Source organism: Semicossyphus pulcher, unplaced genomic scaffold, assembly GCF_022749685.1.
Source record: "Semicossyphus pulcher isolate SPU_LCO1_2020_fin unplaced genomic scaffold, fSemPul1.0.p SCAF_5, whole genome shotgun sequence".
Lineage (NCBI taxonomy): Eukaryota > Metazoa > Chordata > Actinopteri > Labriformes > Labridae > Semicossyphus > Semicossyphus pulcher.
Genome location: NW_027211726.1, coordinates 18,504,672 through 18,528,667, shown reverse-complemented (window position 1 = coordinate 18,528,667; position 23,996 = coordinate 18,504,672). Strand labels below are relative to the sequence as shown.

The 23,996-nt window shown below is 42.3% G+C and overlaps 1 protein-coding gene across 1 annotated transcript in view; it reads right to left on the bottom strand.

Annotated features, from left to right (window-relative positions):
* calcr (calcitonin receptor) overlaps nucleotides 1–23,996 on the bottom strand; it is a 63,131-nt gene that overhangs the window by 21,270 nt on the left and 17,865 nt on the right. The window contains exons 2-14 of the mRNA XM_069681630.1: nucleotides 11,980–12,047; nucleotides 8,575–8,722; nucleotides 8,170–8,277; nucleotides 4,260–4,351; nucleotides 4,011–4,179; nucleotides 3,786–3,896; nucleotides 3,578–3,690; nucleotides 2,967–3,039; nucleotides 2,765–2,875; nucleotides 2,476–2,588; nucleotides 1,341–1,506; nucleotides 1,151–1,261; nucleotides 843–955 (exon numbers count right to left, since the gene is read on the bottom strand). Coding sequence (XP_069537731.1) covers nucleotides 843–955; nucleotides 1,151–1,261; nucleotides 1,341–1,506; nucleotides 2,476–2,588; nucleotides 2,765–2,875; nucleotides 2,967–3,039; nucleotides 3,578–3,690; nucleotides 3,786–3,896; nucleotides 4,011–4,179; nucleotides 4,260–4,351; nucleotides 8,170–8,277; nucleotides 8,575–8,722; nucleotides 11,980–12,024 — 1,473 coding nt within the window. The 5' untranslated portion in view covers nucleotides 12,025–12,047. The remainder of the gene's footprint in view (nucleotides 1–842; nucleotides 956–1,150; nucleotides 1,262–1,340; nucleotides 1,507–2,475; nucleotides 2,589–2,764; nucleotides 2,876–2,966; nucleotides 3,040–3,577; nucleotides 3,691–3,785; nucleotides 3,897–4,010; nucleotides 4,180–4,259; nucleotides 4,352–8,169; nucleotides 8,278–8,574; nucleotides 8,723–11,979; nucleotides 12,048–23,996) is intronic.

Below are 23,996 nucleotides of genomic sequence, written 5' to 3'. Positions count from 1 at the left end.
TTGCTAAAGTTTTGTTCACAAGATCCCATTATTTCTTAGTTGGTCAAGTTGGGAGAATATTTCCTTGGATATACACTGGGTAAAATTCCTTGGCAGACTTGCTCTCAATAAGATAGAGGGCGAGCAGATGGAAACGTTTGCATGTGAAAGCCAGAAAATTTAAGATAGAAAAATTCAGAAATGTGTTGGAAGGCAGTTTTGGTTTGGAGGGCAAACGTTGGTTTTGGGCAGGATTTGGCACGAAGCGCACCGTGTAGTTACACATAATCAGCCCATTACTTTTGTCAACTTCTATCCCTAAAATTTGTAGACAAACAGTTTGCAGGAAAAAAAAAACATTAAGGAAAAACTTACAGTGGTCTAACTCCAAACTCCTCCTTTACAGGTGTAAACATGTGATATGATCATTTTCTGTAATCACACACCGTGAGTTAGACTGTAAGAAGGATTATGTTGATGAAATCTGATGGTTTTATATTAACAACTACAAACTCTGGACTTTAAAACAAGCCTGCTTTACCTGGCCACGTGACCTGTGTCCTATTCTTTTAAATAAACACAAAGTTGGTTTTGCTTTGGGACTCGGGACCTGACTCAGCATTTGCACGTACATGTTCTATTTCTGTGAAAAAGATTGATGTGTTTTGGAAACTAAATGTCTGTTAATAATGGTGTCTGGCACAATATTCATGAGCGTCTACATTGGAACGACTTTTTTCCATTTTCCACATTTTCTCAAATACCAGAGACCTACATGAAAAAAGAGGTTCTGCTGACCCATCAAACTTTGGCGACCATGCAATCCATCTATGACAGCAGGCTACTTTATTTTACATAATTACCTTCAACTTTGCCTTGGTGTTTTCATTGCAGAGTGTGTAGTTGGACCAGGTCCTGTTGGTGTCCGGGTGGCGAAACCACTGCCCATCCTCCCCACAGTACTTAGTGGCCTTTTCTGAAAGTAACAATCAAGTAATAAATACAAATTCTCCACTATTTATCCACAAGCACACAGTTTGTTTCCACATGCTGTGTAAGCCTCGGTGAATAATTCATCCTCAAATCCATTAATATTTCATAGTTCTTGAAAAACAGTCACAACTGAATCTCAGAGGTGAATCCATCACAACTCCCGACTCTAAACGCTTACCTGTCGGGTCAAAGTCGACAAAATAATTGGGGCAGTTCTGAGAGGTGTAAGTTCCTGCTTGAGTGTCCTCCCAGCACAGCCAGCCGTCCCAGTTACGACTGCAGAACAGACCTGTAACACCGACACGAGGGAGTTAAACATCCACAGGGAAGAAGAATAAAAGAGGCCCAAACAATTCTGTTGTCTCTACCTGTTTTGTTGTAAGGGAGATCTCGATTCATTTTCTCGAAGCACTTGTACTGACTGTCCAGGATCTTCTTCCTCATGATTTCCTGCTCCTCTGGGTTCACCATGGGGCTGACTGTGGCCTCATCACAGAGCTCCACCTCTGCGTCCCCCGAGAGCTGGGCAGCTGCCTTTATTTCAGTCAACATCACACAAACATACATTCAGAGTCAGGATCAATGCATACATGTATGGAGAAATTTTACTTATAAGTGGTTTGTCCCCAGTATCTTAGTTTGACAGCGTGTATGGCTCTGCAAGGAGGGGGTGTAGGTTTGGTTTCAAAGAGATCGTTAAGGCCCCAATTCAGGGGCTGCATCCTTTGAAGGACGTATTTGAAGGCTGATTGCGTCACAGCCGCGAGTCGAAGGCTGTGCCATTTCGAAGGCTCCTTCAGATGCAGCCAAGAAATGCGTTCTCCTTTTCTGGGGCAATCAAGGATCCATTGGGTGCGTCCTTCATGGCCCAACGTATCCTGAGATTCACAACGCGCAAATTCAAACGAGACGGCGGATTCTCAAACGGCTGAAGAAAACAACGTTTTTGGTTTCAACTTTTGGATACAAATGTTAAAAAAGAAGGGGGCTTTGAAAAATAATAGGTTAAGTTACGTGACGTTAGTTATGTTAGCTAGCTAGCCAGCTAACTCCCCGTTCTAGGTCAGAGGAGTGGCGCTTTGGGACACAAGGGTAAGGGCAGGAACAGCTGGTGACGCTAACAGGAAATCCTTCGTAGACCAGACCGTCTCATTTCAGTTCGACCTTAGCAGTCTACGCAGGCTACGAAGGATAGCTCGCAGCCTTCGTAGGATGCAGCCCCTGAACTGACAGAGCAGCTAGTACCTCAATGTGATTGATAATTAGTCAAACGATAGGAAATTCCATCCTTGATACCTGCACATTAAGGAAGGTAACCCCTGTGAAATCTCTGCAGCTGTTTGAGTTTTTGGGTAGTGGAAGCTCCATACATATTCTTTTATCATATTGGTGGGGTCTCGTGTACGAAAACTACAGGAAAGCCCAGCAGTACTCTTAAGTCTAAATACAAAGATCCTCTCAGCCTGATGATCTTTCTGCTAAATACTTATTACGTAACATTACCCTCCACTTGTCCTTCGTGTTGACGGCACAGAGTGTGTAGTTGGTCCAAGTGTTGCTGCTCTCTGGATGACGAAACCACTGCCCGTCTTCTTCACAGAACTTAGTTACCTTTTCTAAGAAGAAGAAATAAACAATAAATATGCTGACTGGAACCTGCTCTCCAAATGAAATCCATTTATGTCCTCCATTAGATTTGGTAAGCAATTATGATCTCATAATACAGTCAGAAGATCAGAGGAAGATGTCACATGACTTTTAAAGGGCGACGCTCTTGAATTTCATCGCTCACCTGTTGGGTCAAAGTCAGAGAAATAATCAGGACAGTTTTGGGTGGCGTAACTTCCAGCTTGAGTGTCGTCCCAGCACAGCCAGCCGTCCCAGTTACGACTGCAGTACTGACCTGCAAAACCAGCACAGTGACAAAGTATGATTACGAGGGCTTCTTGTTTGTAAGATAGCACACAGTGAGTTTCAGCGAACAGTATCAGTACCTGATTTGTTAAAAGGTGGATCGTGATTTATTTTCAGGAGGCATTTGTATTCGTTCTCAACCATTTTCAGCGTCTGTGGAAAAAAACAAAGGATTGTTTGGACAACGAGAAGAACCAAAAGTGTGGCTCAATTTCAAACCACTATGAACATTGATAATGATCACTTGTTGCCAGAGTTCTTGTTACAGTAGTTCCTGATTCTTTCCACAATCAGACACAAAACAAGAACAAACTGCAGGGATCTCCTAAACTCGATAAAGCAAATTGCTTTGTAGATCGAACCCTGAGACGGAGCAGATAGCGGGTGTAAATAATGTGCAGTTTATGGTGCTATCAGCGGCCGCAATTCATTCTTAGTGAATCCCCCCTGAGACAGTATTGACAGAGTTAACACAAAGACATTCTACTGCTACAACAGGACATGGTGATCCCTCACCAGCTTCCCACAACACAACATTTCTGAGGCCAGTCAGTGTGGCTAAGCCAAAAGCAACACTGTTCTCTGCAATGGTGGACACATTTCCCCCCCAATCAGTGTGCTTGGATCATCTCTTTGAATGAAAACTGAACAGTAATTCAATAAAAGATGGTGTATAACATTCCTGACTTACCCTCTGCCTCTTCTCAAAGGTGGCTGCACAGAGCGTGTAGTTGGTCCAAATCCTGTTGGCCTCTGGATGGTGAAACCAGCGACCGTCCTCTTCACAGATCTTAGTCGCCTTTTCTGGTTAGAACAACGATGTGATTAAGTCCAGTTTCTTTTCATTTTATCATGAGAGATGCAAGCAGAGCAAACACTTTTCGAGTCTCACAAATCACCTGTGGGGTCGAAGTCGCTGAAATAATCAGGGCAGTTTTGGGAGGCGACGTCTCCGGCTGGAGTATCGTCCCAGCACAGCCAGCCATCCCAGTTGCGACCGCAGAACAGACCTGCAGCAGCAACAAACACAAAGCAAAGCTTACAAGCCGTTTGAAAACAAATGATGTAGAAATTTTCAAAATAAGAGCCTTGTTTGGTCGGCCGGAGCTACATACTTTCCTTACCTGATTTGTTATACGGTGGATCCTGCTTCATTTTCTCATTGCATTTCTTTTCATTTTCCAGGACGATTTCTTCCATAACACCAACTTTTTTGGTGTTGACCTCTGTGACCTCTGTGGCCTCTGTGGTGGGCTGTCCGGGAGCATCCCTTAAATAATCGGGAACTTCCTTCTGGAAAATTAGGTAGTACAAATTAGCCTGCAGTGCATCTAAAGGTACCTCCATTGCTTGCAGAGAAAATGACTTAATACCTCTAATTTCTTCTTTGAAGCTTCTTGACAAGTGGACCCAGTTTTAGTGTCGACCCAGTTCCCCAATTCGTCACAATATTTAGTCACTTTTTCTGTAAAGGAAAGGAAAAAAGATCTCAATGGCACCAGCGTAATCCAGTGATTATACTGTATCGGATTACTTATAGGCATATAATTGCTTCTGTTTGCAATCATGTCCAGTAGAGAATCTCTGTATCCTTTGGCTCTGTCTCTGTTTTTCTCCAGTAGTAAGTCTGCATCATTCAAACACATAAATCTGACCCTGAACAACTGTGATTAATTTCACTTGGCAGATATCATCAAACGTTATGTCAAAGACAAAATTCCCTCTCAGGAGGAATTTTCTGGCAGATTCTCGTCGGACGTCGGTCATGACTGGACTCCGAATGAGATCACATCGTACCTGACAACAACATCCAGAGTCCGGCTGCTGAGTCTTCCCCGACAGCTCATCAACTGTTCAACAACCGCTTCCAACTGTACGTCTCCCCCAAAGCGTCCTATCGGTAGCATCAGCTTTCAAATAAGCAGCCATGAGGGGACACTTAACGTCACATGCATTTGGGGAAGATCTTTTATGAGCCTTCTCTTGCAAAAACACCCTCTCCCTCTCTCTTCTCATTCATACTCTCTCTCCCCATCCATCGCTCTGACTCAGACTTCTCTGTCAGTTTTTGTAATCCCTCTTTTTCTTTTGCTTCTATTTTTCCATCTCTATGTATTTATATACTCTTCATTTTTCTCCCTGCCCTCTCTCTAACCTCCCCTCTCTCCATCATATTGCATCTCCTAAATCAGACATGACTTGACTCTGGATCTCTTCATCTTGACGTTATTGAGCCTCGCATTCCTCGCAATAAAAAAGCTGCTCACGCTGCAGGAAATACTTCCATCCACATATATAGTGCACTTATCTTATACAATCAATTTCCAGTCAACATCAACATCAATAAATGCCTGTTTTCATTTAGTCCTATTGATAACACACAATGCTCTAATGATTTACCTTGTATCTGGTTTAGAAATGTCTTATTGTCTGCCTCCATTGTAGCGTGCAAGAACACAGCTTTGTTAGAAGACTGCTGGCTATGCACGACTACATGAAGGCACAACACTGCTTTGAGCTAAACCCAAGCATTAGCGCGCTAACATCCTCATAAAGGCGATGCTAGCATTCTAATGTTGGAGTACTCATAGTTGTGATGACCAATCTTAGTAAAGCGTACCACGCACTAAATGCAAAGTACCGCTGAGGCTGATGGGATGTCAATATTTTGATTTGATGATGACCCTCATTAAAAGATCCGGGGTTTATACTGAGGGGGAAATATCTCTCCCTTAACATTGAGTGGAATGCATTACATCTGGTAAAGTCAGTGAATCACCAAAGCTACACGTTTTCAGGGAGTCAAAGATGTTGAAGCTAGATGAAGGTGTGCACGAATCCGGGGAATTACTTGAAATTGACAACCCGCCATAACTGCGGTGGCGTCTCCCTACAACATCTGCTCGTTTGAGTTCAAGCTGTCCGAAGAAGTGAACCATTTTCTACTTTTACCGTTACTTCCTATGTAACTTTTGACAATGATTTTAAGGACATGGGGAAGAACCTGTGGAGTTAATCAGCTGCTCGAACAGTCGTGACAGGCTTTAATTTAAAAAAAAAGTGCACAATACACAAGCTGTTTGTTGTTCATTGCCAGGCGACTGATGAAAGGATCTCGTATATAACGTTCCTTTACTACTAGCATAATCAAGCTGCATGTAATCATTACAGAGCAGCTGCATTAGCGAACAGAAAATACGTGCTTAATGAATGTCTATAAAGCCAGAGATATACTTGCTTTTGCACGGCTGTGCACGTCCTCAAAAATTAACGCTACGCGTACGCGAGATGCAGTATGCACATGACCAGTAGGGGCAGTGTAGCAGCAAAGGGGAGGTTACAGGATCAACACAGCAGCAGGAATAACAATGGCAGAAAGTTTTGAAGAGGAGCTGATAGATCAAGCATGCGAATATCCACATCCGTATGATGTGTTATCACGGCGACACAGTAGCAAACATGCCTCTCAAAACAGCAGGAGAAGAAGAAGTTGACGTGGAAACATGCTAAACTAAATGGAAACAAGTCCGGGACCGTTACGTCCGTGCACGGAGGAACATGTTGGAGAAACGGAGTGGGGACAGTGCAGACGGTGTGTTCTGTCCGCTGAACACACAAAACCTTTTTGTCACTTATTCTGCTGTGGTGTCAGAATGAGCATAACAGTAACCTCGAGTGTCTCCATGTCTGTTGTTTACATCCCGCACATACAGTACTTGCATACAGCCTGAGCTCTCCGGTGTCCCCTCTAGAGGTATCCTCCAGTAACACGCGTAGTGCAAAGACAAGTATGTGAACAATTACGTTCATGACGCAGGGCCAAGCAGCAAGTATATCTCCAGCTTAAAAAATGTATTTGCTGATGTAACTCGTCTGTGATGAGTGAATGCAGCTGTTAGCTAGTAGAATAACGTTATATTATATTATATTATATACACAACACTTCAACACAAATATGTGGCGGATGGTCTGGCTGTTGTTGTAACTGATGTCTATGGCCTGATGATGGCCTTATTAAGGTACTTTCATCAGTAACTGGAGGAGCCTGTCTTACATCTTTACTATCTATTCCGCTGTCACAGTCGGCAGGCAGCAGCAGACACTGAATTGCCAAGATGTGTGTATTCCACAAATGTTAGGATCTGTTAGGATTCATGAACCATGAACTTGTGTAACAAATTGCTTGACAGTCACGCCATAGTAACTGACCTATAAATCAGAAAGCTGCAGACTGATTGGCTGAATGAATGGAGGTCTTTTCCATTAAAGTCGCTATTGGGGCTAATTAGAAAAAAATAAAAAGGTGTTTAGCATGAACTTCTACGATGACCAACAATCAACAAAAAGCATGATGTTCAGAGAAGAACGGAAAGATGTCAAGTTAGGCTACAGTATGGGCTGTGTGGTTCCATTGGCGTGATCTTTGGGAAGGGGAAAAGGTCATTAAATTTGGCAGGTTAGCCATTTTTGTAGTTTTTAATCATGAAACCCTTTAAATTATGAAATATCTACATATGCTCAAAATGAATGCCTGAGACTTGATGCATAAAATGCAATTGTGTGATGAACTTCAGTTGCACTTGTATAAAGAAAATGACCATTTATAGTTAACATGTCTGTGAGGGTTCCTAGTCATCCAGGTCACCATTTATAGTACAGTGGTTACATTAACAGACAATGTTTTGCTGCTGAGCGAACAGAAAGAATCCAAAGAATCTCAGCAGTAATAGATTTATAGCTTGAGAACTAACCCCCCCCCCCTTTAAAGCAGGAATATTTTTCAATCAACAATAGAGTTCGTTTGATTGGATTACATCGGCGGTAACAAGTCAGCTGTTAGCTGCATGGTTGGAGAATCAACCAGTGCAACAGCTGATGCCTTTCGGCTAATGCATGGACCCCCTTAGTGCCGTCCCCTCACCAAATCTATGCACCCTGTTATATTTCCTTTCTTAGTTCTGTTACATTTTAGAGTTCATACAAGCTCAAATTTAGACGAAAAATGACCCAACTTTCCTCCGACTCCCTCAGTGAAATATCTGAACACGTAATACAGTATTTAAAACTGTTTTGATGCCCCATGCTGGCCTGTGGACCTTTTATATCATACAATCAGGCCCCATGACCTTTGACCCTCATCTCATACAGAAGATTGGATTGTCTCTGTGTTGTCTGCTGACCTGGAATTAAAAAGTTATGCAGTAAAGCCTCTCGCTTTCCCACCGCCCTTGTTCAGCGAGCTTGTTGTTGTGCGTTTTTGGGAGACGTGCATGTTTCTCTTACCAGTCGGGTCGGCGTCGGGACGATCCGGGCAGTTCTGTGTCACTGACGTCCCTGCTTGTGTCTCATCCCAGCACAACAAGCCGTCCCACAGACGTCCGCAGAGCATACCTTTAGACAGGAAAGGAAAAAAGTTTGTATACAACACACATTTCCAGCGTGTGTATAGCGAAAGCTCAGTTACCTAACTGCTCCACAGCCTTGAAAGCCATTAAAACCCTACTGCTTCCACCCCGAAAGCCCTCTCATATCAGTGAGAGCACCACTGGCAACACTACCATTACCTTGTGGAATAACAACCGTGTTCTGACCTCAATCCACCGCCTTACAAACATCATTACATGTGATGCTCTCCCCGAGGTAATCCATTTGGCCTTAAGAAGCCGTGAAATGATTGTGGCCTCTCACCGGTTCGGTTTTCTTGGTGGTCTTTGTTGGACAGCTCGAGACATTTGTATTGACCCTGGCTCACCGCCTGTCCCTGTCCCTCTGTCATACTCGGTTCCGTCCTGAGCGATGAGTCGGAGATTGACTCAGTGCCTGCCGCTGCCTTTCGCTGTGGAGACAAACCGACAGCAGAGGTGAGAGGAGGAGAAGGAAAGCACATTATGGAGTGTAGATAGGACCTGCCTTTCCTCAGCTGTCAAAAATAAGTTGAGTGTGACATAATTCCCTGTTGTATCATGCTAAGATAAAAGCACACACTCTTACAAAATGGAAAAATAAGTATGGCGGACAAATGAGAATTCCCTCGGCTTTGAAATTCTTCTCACTCACGATTCCTGAAACTCATTAAAGCGTGTTTGCGCGCCCAGAAGTTAAGCAGCTGATGAATCTTATCTCGGCTCCTTTGTTTGTATTTGGAGGTGGCGTTAAAAATGAAGAGGCCTGCCGTGTGAAATGCTGATTGTAATAATGCTGCTCGCTGAAGGATAAAGAGCTCATTTTGCTTGGACTTATCTCGCACACTTTTTTGGGGGGCTGGAAATTAAGCCTCTCAGAGTGCCAGCCAGGCTCGTACATTTTCAGAGCCGTTCGAGGTATTGTGATACTCGTGTCTGTCTGCACACGTCGTATCACAGTTGCGATCCGTCCTCTGTCTCTTTGTGGAGGGGAAACACATTCTCATTAGAGTCTCACCTGCCTGATAGAAACGTGTAAAAGGCCCTTAAAATAAAAAACGTGATAATGCTGATGTCCCATGTAGCAGTTTAGCAGCCGTACATATGATGTCACTCCAAACATTGAAGTAAATGACGTCATACATACGACCACCAGGCCACCACCAGTGTCAAGAGATGAGCAGAAAAAAACAGGAAAAAGAAATCATCGCCTTGTACAGCTCATTAATCTTCCTGAATCAACATGACAGGACCAGTTTAAGAGGAAAGCACAGAAACATGAAGCAGAGCAGCAGAGGTACATCTGGGATTAAACATTTGGCAGAAACACTTTCCAGAGACGCTGAAATGACGATGAACAACAGTGGACTGGACGTTTTCTTTCATATTGGACAGTGACTCATGAAAGACGTCTGTTTTCTGCAGTAGAAAGCCTTAAAAAAAAAACATCCCAAAGTGAACATGCCCGCTGTGACCGCTGCCAACATCCCGTTAGCCTGTCGAGGGGAAAAAGATGAATACTTCTCTGAACTGTTAAAAAATGAAATCATGGTGTTGAAAGATTGATTAATGTCAGAACCTCATTAAGCCAAGTGGTGTTGCTGTGATTTGTACCTCGGCGTGATCGGTCGGAGGTATCACATCCATGTTCACGCCTTTGACTGATGATTTCAGCACCTCCATTTAGCTAATAGAGAAAGCTGTAGATATGATCCAACCCTACAAGCTACAGAGTTGCTTCAGATTTAGATTTCACATTTCGCCAACTCCAACACACTGGCAATACACACCAATCAGCCATCACATTATGACCACCTGCTTAATATTGTGTAGGCCCCCTTTGGCCAAAACAGCGCTGACCCGTCGAGGCATGGACTCCACTAGACCTCTGAAGGTGTGCTGAGGTATCAAGACATTAGCAGCAGATCCTTTAAATCCTGTAAGTTGCGAGGTGGGGCCTCCATGGATCGGAGTTGTTTGTCCAGCACATCCCACAGATGCTCGATTGGATTTATATCTGGGGAATCTGGAGGCCAAGTCAACACCTTGAACTTGTCGTGTTCCTCGAACCATTCCTGAACAATTTCTGCAGCGTGGCAGGGCACATTATCCTGCTGAAAGAGGCCGCTGCCATCAGGGAATACTGATTCCATGAAGGGGTGTACTTGGTGTGCAGCAATGTTTAGGTAGGAGGTACGTGTCAAAGCAACATCCACGTGAATGGCAGAACATTTCCTTATTCCCACGTTATGGCAGATAGGTGTATATTTGCAATTTTGTCATATTATGGCAGGAAATTGTAGAACTGTATGAGTGGTTGCACTAGATCGGATTGGGGCTCAATACATTACTGTAAAATTTTATGTGCATTAAGAGGATGCTTTTATTTTGAAGGGGACAGAAACACTTGCAGTGGGGAATTTCCAAGTTTCTTTAAGGGAACTAATATGTTGTAATATAGAAGTTCCTCCATTTTTAAGGTTTTGTTCTTCTTTTTTGACAGCACACACTTGTTTTTGTTGCTTGTGGTTGGTTGACTTTACTTCCTATATTTTCCTTCTTTACTTATTTCCAAAGTCGAGTTCTGGAGAAGTTTGTTGCTTGGTTGAAAGGTTGGGGTTTCGATCCCTGACTGCTACAGTCACATGTCAAAGAGTCCTTGGGCAAGACAGTGAACGTCAAATTGCTCCCGAAGGCACAGCCTGTAGTGTATGAATGTGCATAGATCTGATTGGAAACTGGCACTTAGGCCATTAGTGTGTGAGAAAGAGTGAAAGTGAGCACATTGAGACATGTAGTGTAAAAGCACTTTGAGTGGTGGGAAGACGAGAAAAGCGCCGTATGAGTACAGTCCATTTACCATTTTTGCTTTATATGTGACTCTTTGTTGTTTAAAGTGCTTTGTTTATTATATTATATTAGTGAGTAAAACGGCTGTTTTGGGGCTTGCTCTGCTAGTGGTTCTTCTCTCTTCATGGTTTTATGCATTTGCATTTATGCAAATACCATCAAAAAATGTGTGTTTATGCGTGTCTATTTTCTATTGTGATGTTTTGCATAAATAATGCATTCGTTTGTTATTCTATAGGATCTGTTTGTTTGCATTATGCTTTCTTTGTGTTCCGTTTATCCCCTGGGAAGGCACAGAGAGAATGTACGATGGAGACACAGCGGGAATGCTTTGTCTCTTTGTAATTCCAGGGAGGTGACGCTGTTGCTATGTCTGGTGCTTTGCAATAAAGTGCAGGGGTGTGGTCACTGACAACACAACGCAGAGTTAGAGCCAGAACAAATACACAGTGACGTATTACAGGTTGGACATTTTCATTTGGCATCTTCGTTAAGTTATAAACAGGTAAAATCATCTGCGTGAAAGAGCAAGATTCAGAAGAAAATGTTGCACACCCACTCACACAGTCACGGGTCACATATCTTCTCTTTCAGGTCATTCAAGTTTGTAATGAACACTGAGCTAATTATAAACTAAGAATATTAATTATAAAGGCTGAAGGGAAAATTAATAATGAGACTTTTTAGCTGAGAAAAGAAAACCAGTGGACCACAGCATATTACAGCCACCTTAATGAAAAATGAATCCTGTGTTTAAACACACGCACAGCATACATTAAAGAGAACCAGGGTGTGTGTTTACCTCACAGCGTCCCCTGAATTTAAAAAAGTGAGAGCTTACCACCAGGAGAAACCAAAGGATCCACAGCGAGTCCGCTAACTTCATATCTTCCCCTCGCAGGCGAATCTCTGGAGAGAAAAGAGGAGTTATAACTCATCAGAAAACAAGCTGTAGCATGAAAGTGACTGACTGAGCAAACATATGGCTCTCTCAAATCAGGATTACAGCGTCTCAGGAGAAAACAACAACAGCAATCATTAATCTAAAATGCAAAACACTGCAGCAGAAGCACTGCGGCTTGTGACATTTCACGCATTTACTGAATGTGTGTGTACAAGAGAAAGATTGATAGGGAGACAAAGTGGGCATTAAAATATGAAACAACAGCAAAAAGAAGGAGCAACAGAAAACACACTCAGAATCAGACAAAAATAGTTGCTGGTCGTTAATCATCGTGCGCTGCAGCAGCAGATCTGACAGTTCAGTAACTGAGTGCATGTGAGATTAGAATTCACTTCAGGTCTCTTTGCTTTGGCTCGCAGAGTCTCAGCTGGAAGCCCATCACTCCGCAGTTTGAACAGTTCGGACGACTAACTGCTTGTTCCACACCCGATAGCGGCCCAGGGGGCAGGCTTTCCAGATAGACATGCATGAGAGAGTGCGTGAGTCACTGCGAGAGGTGAGCAGGATTGATGGTGTTAGTTTTGGCTTCCGGACGCACGCTGATGGTAGGCTACTTAGTTTGAGGATGAGAAATTAACCTGGAACTCCATCTGCAATGAAGTTAAGGTTAGGAGTGCTCATCTCTAACAAGAAGTCCCTCCGATTTCCCTGAAATGTCTTTTATAAAATACAAAATCTACTCTGTGATTGAAAGTACGAGGATAAATATCATCAATATGGTCCAAGGTGTCACCTGACCTAAATTTAAACTCAGAAAGAACCACTTCTTCAAAGTCTTATTCAACTCTCTGTCTGAGGCAAACAACAGAGTGTAGCTGAAAATATGAGTCCAATCATTTGATAAGTGACTGGCAGAAGATTAAAAAGCAACTACTTAAGAAAACATTTTAAAAACCCTACGGACTTCCTACGTTGTGAAAATTTGCTTCTATTATTGAAAGTAAATTGAATACAGTTAGAAAGCAGCTCTATATTATTTCTTTAGTATTAAAAAACTATGGAAGCCCGAAGCGGACATACATCCGTACATTTAATTTTCTCAGTTTTCCCGTAATAACGAGTAATTACCAGTTGTTTTCTCAAGAGCTCGACTTACTTATCTCCTTATCTCGAGACAGCAATGCTGCTCCACCGTAACTTCAGATGATCATAACTCGTCCTGGTCCGTAATATCACAGTAATCAGCCTATTGTTTTGTTTTCTAGATCCCGTTATCCCCAGTTTGTTATCCTGTGACAACGAGAAAAATAAGTCGAGATCTCAACAACCAGAAATGACTTGTTATTATGGGAAAACGTAGTAAATAAAATGTATGGCTGCATGTCCGCTTAGGGCTTCCGTAGAAAACTACAGTTGATGGTTGCTTGTTTTATCTGATGCGAACAGCAGATCGTGTGATCACAAGCTCAGGAAATGAAAAATATATAATATATATGCAATATAAATAAGACTAATACAATATAGGCTAACAAATGCCTTAAAGTGTCCCAAGGGGATGACCCAAAGGTACCAAATGGACCCTATAATCAATGTTTTAAGTTTACGTTGACTGACTGAATCCCCCTTTTTTTCCTATTAATTTATGTGATGATCAGTATTAACCTCTGTGCTACTTTGGAGTCTCAACTCAATGCCAAACATATGTTCATAGGATCCTCCCCTCTGTGCAACACTTCCTTAAAAAGAAATGACTACAATCAAACCATGTCAATCCAGCATGCTGGAAAACTCGAGGAATGGTAATAGTGAATGGACTGCACTTATATAACGCTTTTCTAGTCTTCCCACCACTCAAAGTGCTTTTACACTACATGTCACATTCACCCTTTCACGCCCACATTCACACACTGATGGCAAAGGCTACTATGCCATTCTCCAATCAGGATCTATGCACAATCACACACTGAAGGCTATGATTTCAGGAGCAATTTGGGGTTCAGTGTCCTCCCTAAGGACACTTCAACATGTGACTGTAGCAGTCAAGGATGGAACCGGCAGCCTTCCGATTGAGAGACAACCAATTCTACCACTGAGCCACAGCCGCCCCAAGGATACAGCAACAAACGGCCACAGAACTCTGCTTTGAAAGAAGTGAAGAAGAAAAATATAGAAGCACACAACATGACCAGTCCCAGACAAAGGAATAACAGAAGACTGAGGAAGTAAAGTATGGATCCCAAAATGGCCTCTAGGAAGAGAAGATCTATAAAAACATCATCAGCCGCAGCAGAGCTCACACCGGTCAATTATCAGCTAATCACCTCTGGCTGTGCATGAGCGTGTGAATTTTGGGATATATCTCTCTGAGAGAGATGTGTTCTTACAAGTCAAACTATTAGAGAAAAGAGAGTACATTGTGAAACTGTCACCAAAGGTATTTAAAACAGGGACAACAAAAGTGCAAATTGACATGTAAGAGTGTCCTCACCAAAACCTCCTCAAAGAACAATAAAATATCTTGGAAAATGTGCTAATTCACTTTCTTACAGGGAGATGAGATTCCACTCTCATGTCTGTTAGCTAAATATGAGGCTACAGCCAGCAGAGTGCTAGCTTAGTTTAGTGAAAACTGCAGGAAACGGCTAACTTTCCCACCAGCTCCACTAAAACTCTAAAAGTAACACAATATATGTAATTTATTTAAACTGTACAAACACTAAAGTGTAATAACATGTTGAGGGGGCTAATAAGTAACTTATCAAGTAACTTCAAGGGGTTTTAAGGTCTGAGACTTCCTCTAAAATAAGCTAACTAACCGACTGCTGCTGGTAGTGTTGTAGTTAGCATTCAGAGAGCTATTAATCATTTCAACTTACTTGTTAAGTCTAATGAGCGATTCCCATGTTTCAAGCGTACTTGCCAAGAAGAGAAGATTCACTCTCTCATTCTCTCACTCTCATTCTCTTACTCTCATTATCTGTGTATTCAAAACACAGCTAAAGCCAAGAGATGGTTAGCTTAGCCTAGCAAAAAAAAAAACAGGAGTGAAGGGGACACAGACATCCAGGCTGTATGGTAATGCAGATGACAAGATTCAGGCAATTTAAAAACACTTAATTTTAATACTTAATAAGCTATAAACGGTTACGAGAACATTTAGAGGTAGTATAAAATGTAGAGTGTGGGATTTGTGTGTGGTCTAAGCAGTTAGTAGCGGTTGAGTTTATTTGAGACACAAATAATCCCCTTCATATTTCAACATTATTACACACAGCTGATCAATACGAATGTGCCAACAGCACATTTCAGACTTTAATATCTCTGCTGCACCTCTCAGTTTTTACAGTTTCAGCGATGAAACTTCCTGTCCGTCTGGCCTCACCATTAGCTCATACACGTCTCTGAAAACAGACCCCCCCCCCCGAGCATTTTCGCGGGCCATTAGGTCCAATGTGACATGAACAGTAAGGCTCGCAGCATATGTAGCTCATTAAAGAGACGAGACGTGTTATGGAGAAGACAAAGGAAAGCACTCAGACAGGACGTGTGGGTGCATTGTACACAGCATATACAGCACACAATCCTCTGTGGGAATGCTGATTGGCACTACATGTACTGTACATTGTGTTAAAGGTTGAACACTTAAGTCGGGTCTTTTTAAGAACCACAGTGAGAAGATAGAAAAGTACTGAAATAAAGAAGGTTTCGTTGAAGGTTTGACTCTGAATTCCTGCCCTTGAACAGACAGTGGTTTACTTTGAAAGGTGTCTGAGTTCTGCACTGTATGGTAAACAATGAATGTGTGCCTGACATTCAGACTTATCACTTAGCTCAACAACCATCTTCTACCTTTATTATCTCTATTCACCCGGATTAATCCCTATAATAATTATTTTATAACTCAAAAAACTTTGTCGGTACAGACACAGATATTCTTTTTTAATAATTGTACCTTCTGCTGGTGGGAGTATGTTGCATATCACCTTGAGGTGTCTTGTTATTTCCAATATCTTCATAAAATGAATAAAACTGATCTTCATTATTAGTTTGGACTAAATGTTCTCTTATCTTCCCGACGTCCTCTACCCTCTTTTTCTTCCTCGCTTTCCCCCTCATTATCTTTCTCTTTTTGTCTCCGTTACATCCCTCTGACAGCCGCAGAAGGAGCCGCACATCTCCCCTTGTCCCTCTTGCGGTAAGCAGACAACAGGTACGGTGACAACACAGATTTGTGCTGACATCACATCAGTGATGGAGGACGCAGCAGCTCCATCTGCCTCCCTCTGACTTTTCACCACCACACAGCCCATCACTCAGTCTGAAGGCTGCAGCCACACGGACGTGATTTGGCATCCCGTATTCAGGCGGCGACAAATGAGCTGGATTACAATGCAGGCTCAGGTGGATTAGTTTGACGAATGGACACATTGTGCACATTACCCTCAAGGCTGTCATAAGAGTCCTGTCCAAAGACCAAAATATGGCAGTGAAGCACAAGCAACATAATTTATAACCAATATCAAAGGAATCTCTTTACCTAGCGTCTGAGGTTAACATCCATAACCACACTGCCCAGTTAGTCATACTTAATGCACAACTTGTCATGGCCTCCTCACTGTGCTGTCAGAGAGTTATCAGTGAGTGCTTCAGATGCACTTTATCTGTGTGACCCGCTGTGAATACACACAATAAGAGAATATAGCATAACAAATGTTGTACACATACTGAACATATACAGTTTGCATCTGTTTTCAATACATTTCTTAAATATATCATCTGGTTAAACTCTACTGTGATGTATTTTCTGCATGTTTTTTTTTTCAGATTTCAGACTAATAAGGTTAATACAAAGAAATCACATGCATGAACATACCAAGAAGAAACTGATATAAATAAAATCCTCAATAAAGCCCCTTACAGTATCAATATTTATCATGATTTAGAACTAATAAGTAAGGTCTATTTTGTTTTTTTTCTGTACATTAACAATGGAAAGGAACAGAGAAGAGAACAGACCTTAAATCACATTTGATAACTTTAGAGACTAAGGGGGCATTCCCATTAGGGACCCGGGCCAGGATCCGAGTACACTTGACCCCAAAGCCGTACTCAGTAACGATACGAAGTAATCGTACCTAATGTGAAAATGCCCTTAAAGTTATAATCTTGAAGTTCTCAGTTTAGTTCTGGCGGCACCTTATGGCGTTAAAAGGCAATAGTGGGAGCACACTTCCCAGATATCCAGACAGTGTTGCATGTGTGACGTCCACGGTTGGCTCCGGTTGTAACTCTTGATTTTCCTCGCTGACAGTCACTTTCCTTTCCAGACTGTTTGCCTTCATCTGAGCGTCAGATTTGTTTCATTTCTTTGGATTTTCACTTATTGTTGAAGTTGTATCTGTAGTCATCGATCTTTTCTTTGTTTGTTCAGCCATAGTAGATTACTGTTTACTTGTAACACTTCAGAGACCAGAAAAGCAGCCACGTAGCTCCACCTACCCTCTCTGGCAGACCAACCACTGCTGGCTGATGGAAAACGTGTCACTAACTGGGCGCCACTGACACCCAGTCTGTAATACAGCAAATGCAAAGGCTTTCATCAGTGGGCCACAGGCTCAATCACCATTGTGTTACCTCATTTGGCGATAGATAGTGACTTAACAGACATTCATTTAAACGTAAATCTTTGAGATTATATCTTTAAATTTGGGTGGCTGTGGCTCAGTGGTAGACTCTGCTGAATCAGAAGGTTGAGGGTTCGATCCCTGACTGCTACAGCCACATGTCAAAGTGTCCTTGGGCAAAGCCATCGGGTGCGAATGTGCATGAATGATTGGAACCTGATGGGAGATTGGCCATCAGTGTGTGAATGTGATTTGTAGTTCAAAAGCACTAGTCAGAAGGCTAGAAAAGCACTATATATGTGAGGGTACTCAACCTTTCGGACCTGTGAGAGAAAGAATCAACTCACTGCAATCAGGTGTGTGTGGCACTGATTGGCTTTGATTAAGCCCAGGTGTGGGCAGTCTTCATATACCCTGAGTCTCCAGTGCCCTGGGCTGACTCATTATCTCACCTTCAAAGGTAGTGAGAGGTTCTCCATGTGGCTTCTCTAGTTGTCGGCGTATCTGCAAACACCGACTCAGAACTTTGTGTGTATTTGTGGTCAATTGTTCCCTGTTTCCCAGGGAATAATTTGGGGTGCTGGAGAGTTTGTGTGACTCCAGCCTTTTGGGTTATCAAAGGCCTCCCGGGCAGCCTTTGCCTTTAGCTTCGAGTTTTCTGGGTCTCCTGGACAATTTTGGTTTTGAGTCAGCTGCTTGGCAGCGGTGATTTAGTTAATAACTTTAGTGCTTTATTTCATTAAGGAAGCCTGTAGCGGCTCTATACAGTTTCGTTGCCTCCCCTTTCCAATCTATCGCTACCGCGATTTTGTGGTTATCCCTCTGGGATAACTTTGAGACACCCCTGGGTCTGCACCTGCGTCCCACCCCAATATAAGTACAGTTAATTTAACGTTTTAGCATTAAATATTTTATCCTTTGTTAAGCCTTTTTACTCTACAGTAGTCGTACAGCACAGTCAAACAGTAGTCATGGTAATACAGTGCATAGCTGCTTTTTAAAGTCATCCTTGATGGTGCATTTAAACACACTCTTGAATGTGTAATTTAATACCTCTTACATTTTCTTTTAACGCCATTAATACTTGCTTTTTAGATTATTTTTCAATGTTAAAAATTCCAACTATAAAAGCATACGAATACGGTCAAATCCTTGAATTCCACTGAAAGCTCTCGGCCATTAGGTGTACAAAGCTCGCCAGAAAACCTTGATGCAGCAACAACGAGAGTTACGTGACAGTAACGTGACTCACCACGTTTATTCTCTTGTGTATCATCACTTAAAGTTGTTCAAGTATCTACAAGTTGATCCTCAAACGAGGCCATAAAAAATTATAATGCGCAAAAATATTTAATGTTACAGAAGGACTCATTAATGATAAAGTGCCATTGAAATAAGTGAGACTCGACCGTACCGTACAGTCGCACGCTCACACGACTGGTGTCATTTTTTCACACCCTGCGGTGAGCCTCTTTTCAGCACCTTTTCAAGCGAGCACATTTCTGAGTCTGACTCAAACTCGTGTCGAGGTGAAACAGGTAAAAGCTCTGCAGCCTGACTTTTGTTCTTGTCTTTCTGCTTTCTCATCCATCTAAAAATACACCAATGCCAGTCTCTCCAATCAAGGTAAAAAGAAACTGAAACGCTTGCACTGTCACCTCCCCCTCCTCACCAAAATCCCACTTTTTCCCACATTCTCATTTCCTCTCTTGCCTCTTTTCACTTCCATACATTTTCTGCTCCTTTTAATCTATTTCCCTTCCCTTCTCGTTTCTCCATCTCTCTCTCATCCCATCCTCTCTCCTCTCCCTCTCTTCTTCAACAATCTCCCCCTTTTAAAAGCTTTGCCCTCCTTCCCTCTCCGTCTGCCCCCCTCCCCCCTTTTCCGTCTACATTTTTGAGGCTCTCTCTCTCTGACTCTGAGGGAAGATCCAACAGATTCATCAAGTAGGCTTTAAACATTTAACAGGTTCCTGTTATGGTGACACATCATATTTTCAACTAATCCGTCTGTGTTCAACAGAATCCACTCTCAGAGCACAGTCTCCGTCCTGTTCCCGGCTGTACTGTAAACGTGACGGAGCAGTCGGAGCAGAAACAGAGATACTGAAACACAGAGCAGTTGTTGGGCTTTAAATGGATTTAGATACAATAAATGAGAATGGCTGTTCAGTGGATGCGAGATCTAACTATAAAATACAATTACATCTAATATAGAGGCGTAACTTACCCCCAGTTTGGTCTTTAAAGATGCTACCAGCGATGTAGCAATGAAAGACTGTGAGGTAACTCAGTTAATCTGACTAAAATTTCACTAATGAAGAAAAATATAAAGAAATCTTTGTGTTTGAAATGAAGGCTGTATGAAGGGACTGTCTGAAAATGATTGGTGAGAGGAGGAGGGTTAAACCTTATGACCCTCTGCAGCGTTATAATACTTAAAATGAAAATGCCCCTCTGCAGAAACTCCTCCCCCAATATCTCAAAATATCTGAATGTCAGTATTTAGACTTATTTTTGTCTTAGTCAATAAATGAGCAAAGTGTAACCTGTGTCCTAACAGCATGTGACGTGAGCGAGGGTCAACGTTTTGACCCCAACACCCTGTTTTTAGTTTTGCTTGGACGAGACTGATGCTCAACATGGAGCAGGAAGAACAACAACTCACCTCTCTCTCGCTCTCCGCCAATCACGGGCGCGATATCTTGCACAGGTCACTGTCATAGGTACCATAAGTGACCGACAGGCTTACGGCCTCGAAGCACCTCTCATAACACTGCTGTCACATTCACTGACATTCAGGAAAACTCAGTAACCTCAACAGACCCGGCTTACCCTCTAATGTCTCGTTATAGTACAACCCTCTGGTCTCCAGCGCACAGCTGATAGCCATGTGGTTTGTTTACACGATGTAAGGGAAGTGTATGTTTGACGGACGCAGTGTGGACAGCACGCGTCTGTGCCTGACGCTCACATGCTGTTAGGACGTGTAAATTTAGATAAAACCTGAGTCTGGTACCTCCCAAACTTGACGGACTAACCCCAAACTACTCGCCCTTTTCTTTCTATTTTTCTTGCAGTCCCTAACCAGTAAACTATTAGCGATGATGTAACACCTTAACACCAAGAGAGTGTGAAAACCACGTCTGTGTTCACCACAAAAGAATGCTAATCCCTTGTACATACGTAGGCGCCTTTTGAAATTAGCTCCAATTAGATGTCACGACATATCAGACAATCAAACCCCTCATACAGCACAGACACAGGCGCCTCTCAAGGCATGCTGTTAATAAAGATTCACAAGATAACCGTTTTGTTTTGCTGTGATGAATTCTGCGAACCTTAAGTCAACTTCCCCATTCATGCCAATTTAGGCGACTTGTTTAAAGCGTTCTGCCTGCGCTCTGTCTTAACGTCAAGTGTTCAGCACATGGACACTCAGTTTATTAGTTAGCAATATCTCAGCACTGGAACAAAACAATGACACTCATAGTCCATCAGTCAATGTTGATTTTTTAGCTATCAACACAAAGGCAGTTAGTCAATCACTTCTGAGCGGATTAATGGTCAAAATCCTCCATGTTGAGCAAACATTACTCTGGTGCTGCCGTGAAAAGGCCTGATTTACGTTCTGACAGTCTGAATGGTCGACACATTTTGACAGGAAAACTCATCTCCATGATGAGTAAACACATTAAGAACACACAAAGCCTTGGTGGTCTGGATTAATTGGACAGCCATCTCCTCCAGCATACAGTGATTCATCTTCAGGAGGTCATCTGCTTTAATTGCAGACACAGTCTTCCTCTTACACATTCTGCATCCTTAAGCCGTTTCGTTCTCTAAACCTGGCGTCATGAATCCCCTCCGGTGAGCTGCACAAAATAGATTCTTATTTGAGCTTTTGCTGGAGGGTCACCAGCTCCAACACCCTTTATTAAAAGCTCTGTTGTTGCCCTTGAAGAGACATTTAGCGCTGAAGCTCACCCCGAAGGAGAAATAAAGCCCTCCAGCATTTGAGCTGAAGCACCTTTTCTCTAATATTATTCAGCGGTGAAGTGGCAGGAAGATGGTTGGAGGCTCTGAGAAAAGAGAGCATTGTGTTCTCTGATGTTCCAGCTGCTCAGAACAAGCCTTGTTCAGTGAGAGGACTTGATTTATACCTGATCTCTAACGCCATGACGTACAACACACTTGCTCTTCCAGACCGTCGTTTGTCTTCCTCTTGACATGGGCTCCTTTCAGGCGGTACAAACATACATTACATGTAAATTGGTGTTATTCAGTGTTTGCCAGGCAGACTGATGGGAGCCATGTTAGCGTTTCCTTCTCTCCACCTATGACTGCATGGAACAGGTTAGAGCCGTTTGAGCCTCTCCAGAGAGCTCCAATAGATAATAACTCACATGAGGTAAACAGCCATATGTGTGTCCCTGCATCTTAGGATAAATGTTTTTCTTACTGTGAGGTAACATCACAAAGTGAACGTGGTTTTTCCATTTATGTAACATCCACAAATGAGCCAAGAAGTTTGGTATTAGAGTACTTTTAGATATCTGTCTGAAAAATGTCTGGGAAGCTTTTTTGTGTATTTTATTTTGAAATTAACAATATATAATGTGCATTTCTGGGTTTTTCTCTGCATGCCTTTTGAACAATGACAAATTATTTAGCCTTATTTAACCTGTAAAACTTTCAGCTATAAGAAAAATGAGGACAGATAGCAATGCCAGATCTGCACTGTAATCAACTCCTTGTTAATAAATATTATCTATTAGCAAGAAGGTGTGCTTTAACATTAAGTGCAATATTGGGAAAAAAGTGACATTTTGTTCTGCGATATTTATCACAATATAAAAAAATACAGGAAATTATAACAGATAAATGCAGTGTGTTTTGTTATGTACATATAACAATCATACTGTTTATTATTCCGGACTTTTTATTTTTCGGAAGTTTTAAGTCAAAACAACCCCCGCCTCCTACTGTTATCACTCTTGGTTCAGCGACTCTGACACCCGCATGAAAAAGTAGAGAGTTCAGGTGAAGCAACATCTTGGTGACAGTCATTTTTGGAAAGGAAAGCTCACCGTCTCCTACTTCCTGTTGGCACACACAACCTCGGGCCGTATGTGCGCTGCAGGTGTAGCCGCTTAAAGTAAACACTTTGCGGCCTGTCCGCTCCGTGAATGGTCTGTTTATGTAGCCACAGCGTTAACGAGCACCAGGACGAATTGCCCACACTGAAAAGCTGCCACACATAACTAAAAACCTGCCTTAATCATCCCGCTAACAAGATCTGTGACGGCAGCAGCATTGCGTGCTTGTTTACAGTCTAACAGACTCTGCAGCTCAGCGGTCAGTTCACTCTGTGCTCTCAAAGAGCTGCACTAATGTGATATCAGGCGGACTTTAGTTGTGGATTACTCATCGAAAACGAGGAAATGACAGTGCTCCTTTTGCACCAAGTGGCAGCTTGATGTGTTGTAGTTAATTTGCCTTACAATCGCACATCCTGTGATGTGACTGTTGCACATGCGCACATCACAATTGCGATAGTTAAACAATTTATGGTGCTACTTAAACGTACAGATTTAAAGCCATGTCGGGGCGTCAGAACAATCTACAGCTTTGAAGTGATTTCGCAAACAGTTGCCTATTTACACTTGCATCAGACATGTAGGAAAACTAGCAATTATTTAGACTTGAGTTTCTGGCCTACTGATGATTTTAAGTCCAATATTATACCCTACTATTGGCTCCATGTCAGTCTCTTCCTTTCACATACAAGTAGAAAAGGTAATGATCATAGCTGCATCAAAGTGTTATGATAATAACTGATGTCAGGAGGATGAAACAAAAGCGAACTCCTCCCTGTATTCAGTTACATTCTCCACATGCATCCTGCAGGACCTTTACCCATGATGCTCAGCTTTGTGCAAAGTTTTTCCACTATTATTTCCCACTTCTCTGTCTCCTGCTCTCTGGCTGTGAGTCAAGGTTACAGTCATGGTGGTCTGTACATTAATCTGCTGCGGGACCACCAGAATTGAAAAGCTAAAAACATCAGTATTCCCCTCTCAGACCAATTTACAGCTGAACTAACCGACTGCAGAGTTAATCTATCTGTGCTGCCAGCTTGAGCTCATTCTCACAATGTTTCTGTTCTCTGTAACGTAACTTAAAAGTCATGAAATAATGTCTTCAACTCATGAAATTTTTTTTAAATAACTATTACAAATATTACGATAGGATGCAATGCTTTCACGCAGCAAATAATGGGAGTTTTATATCATAATGTTTTACATAATGGCATTTAGAGTTGCAGAA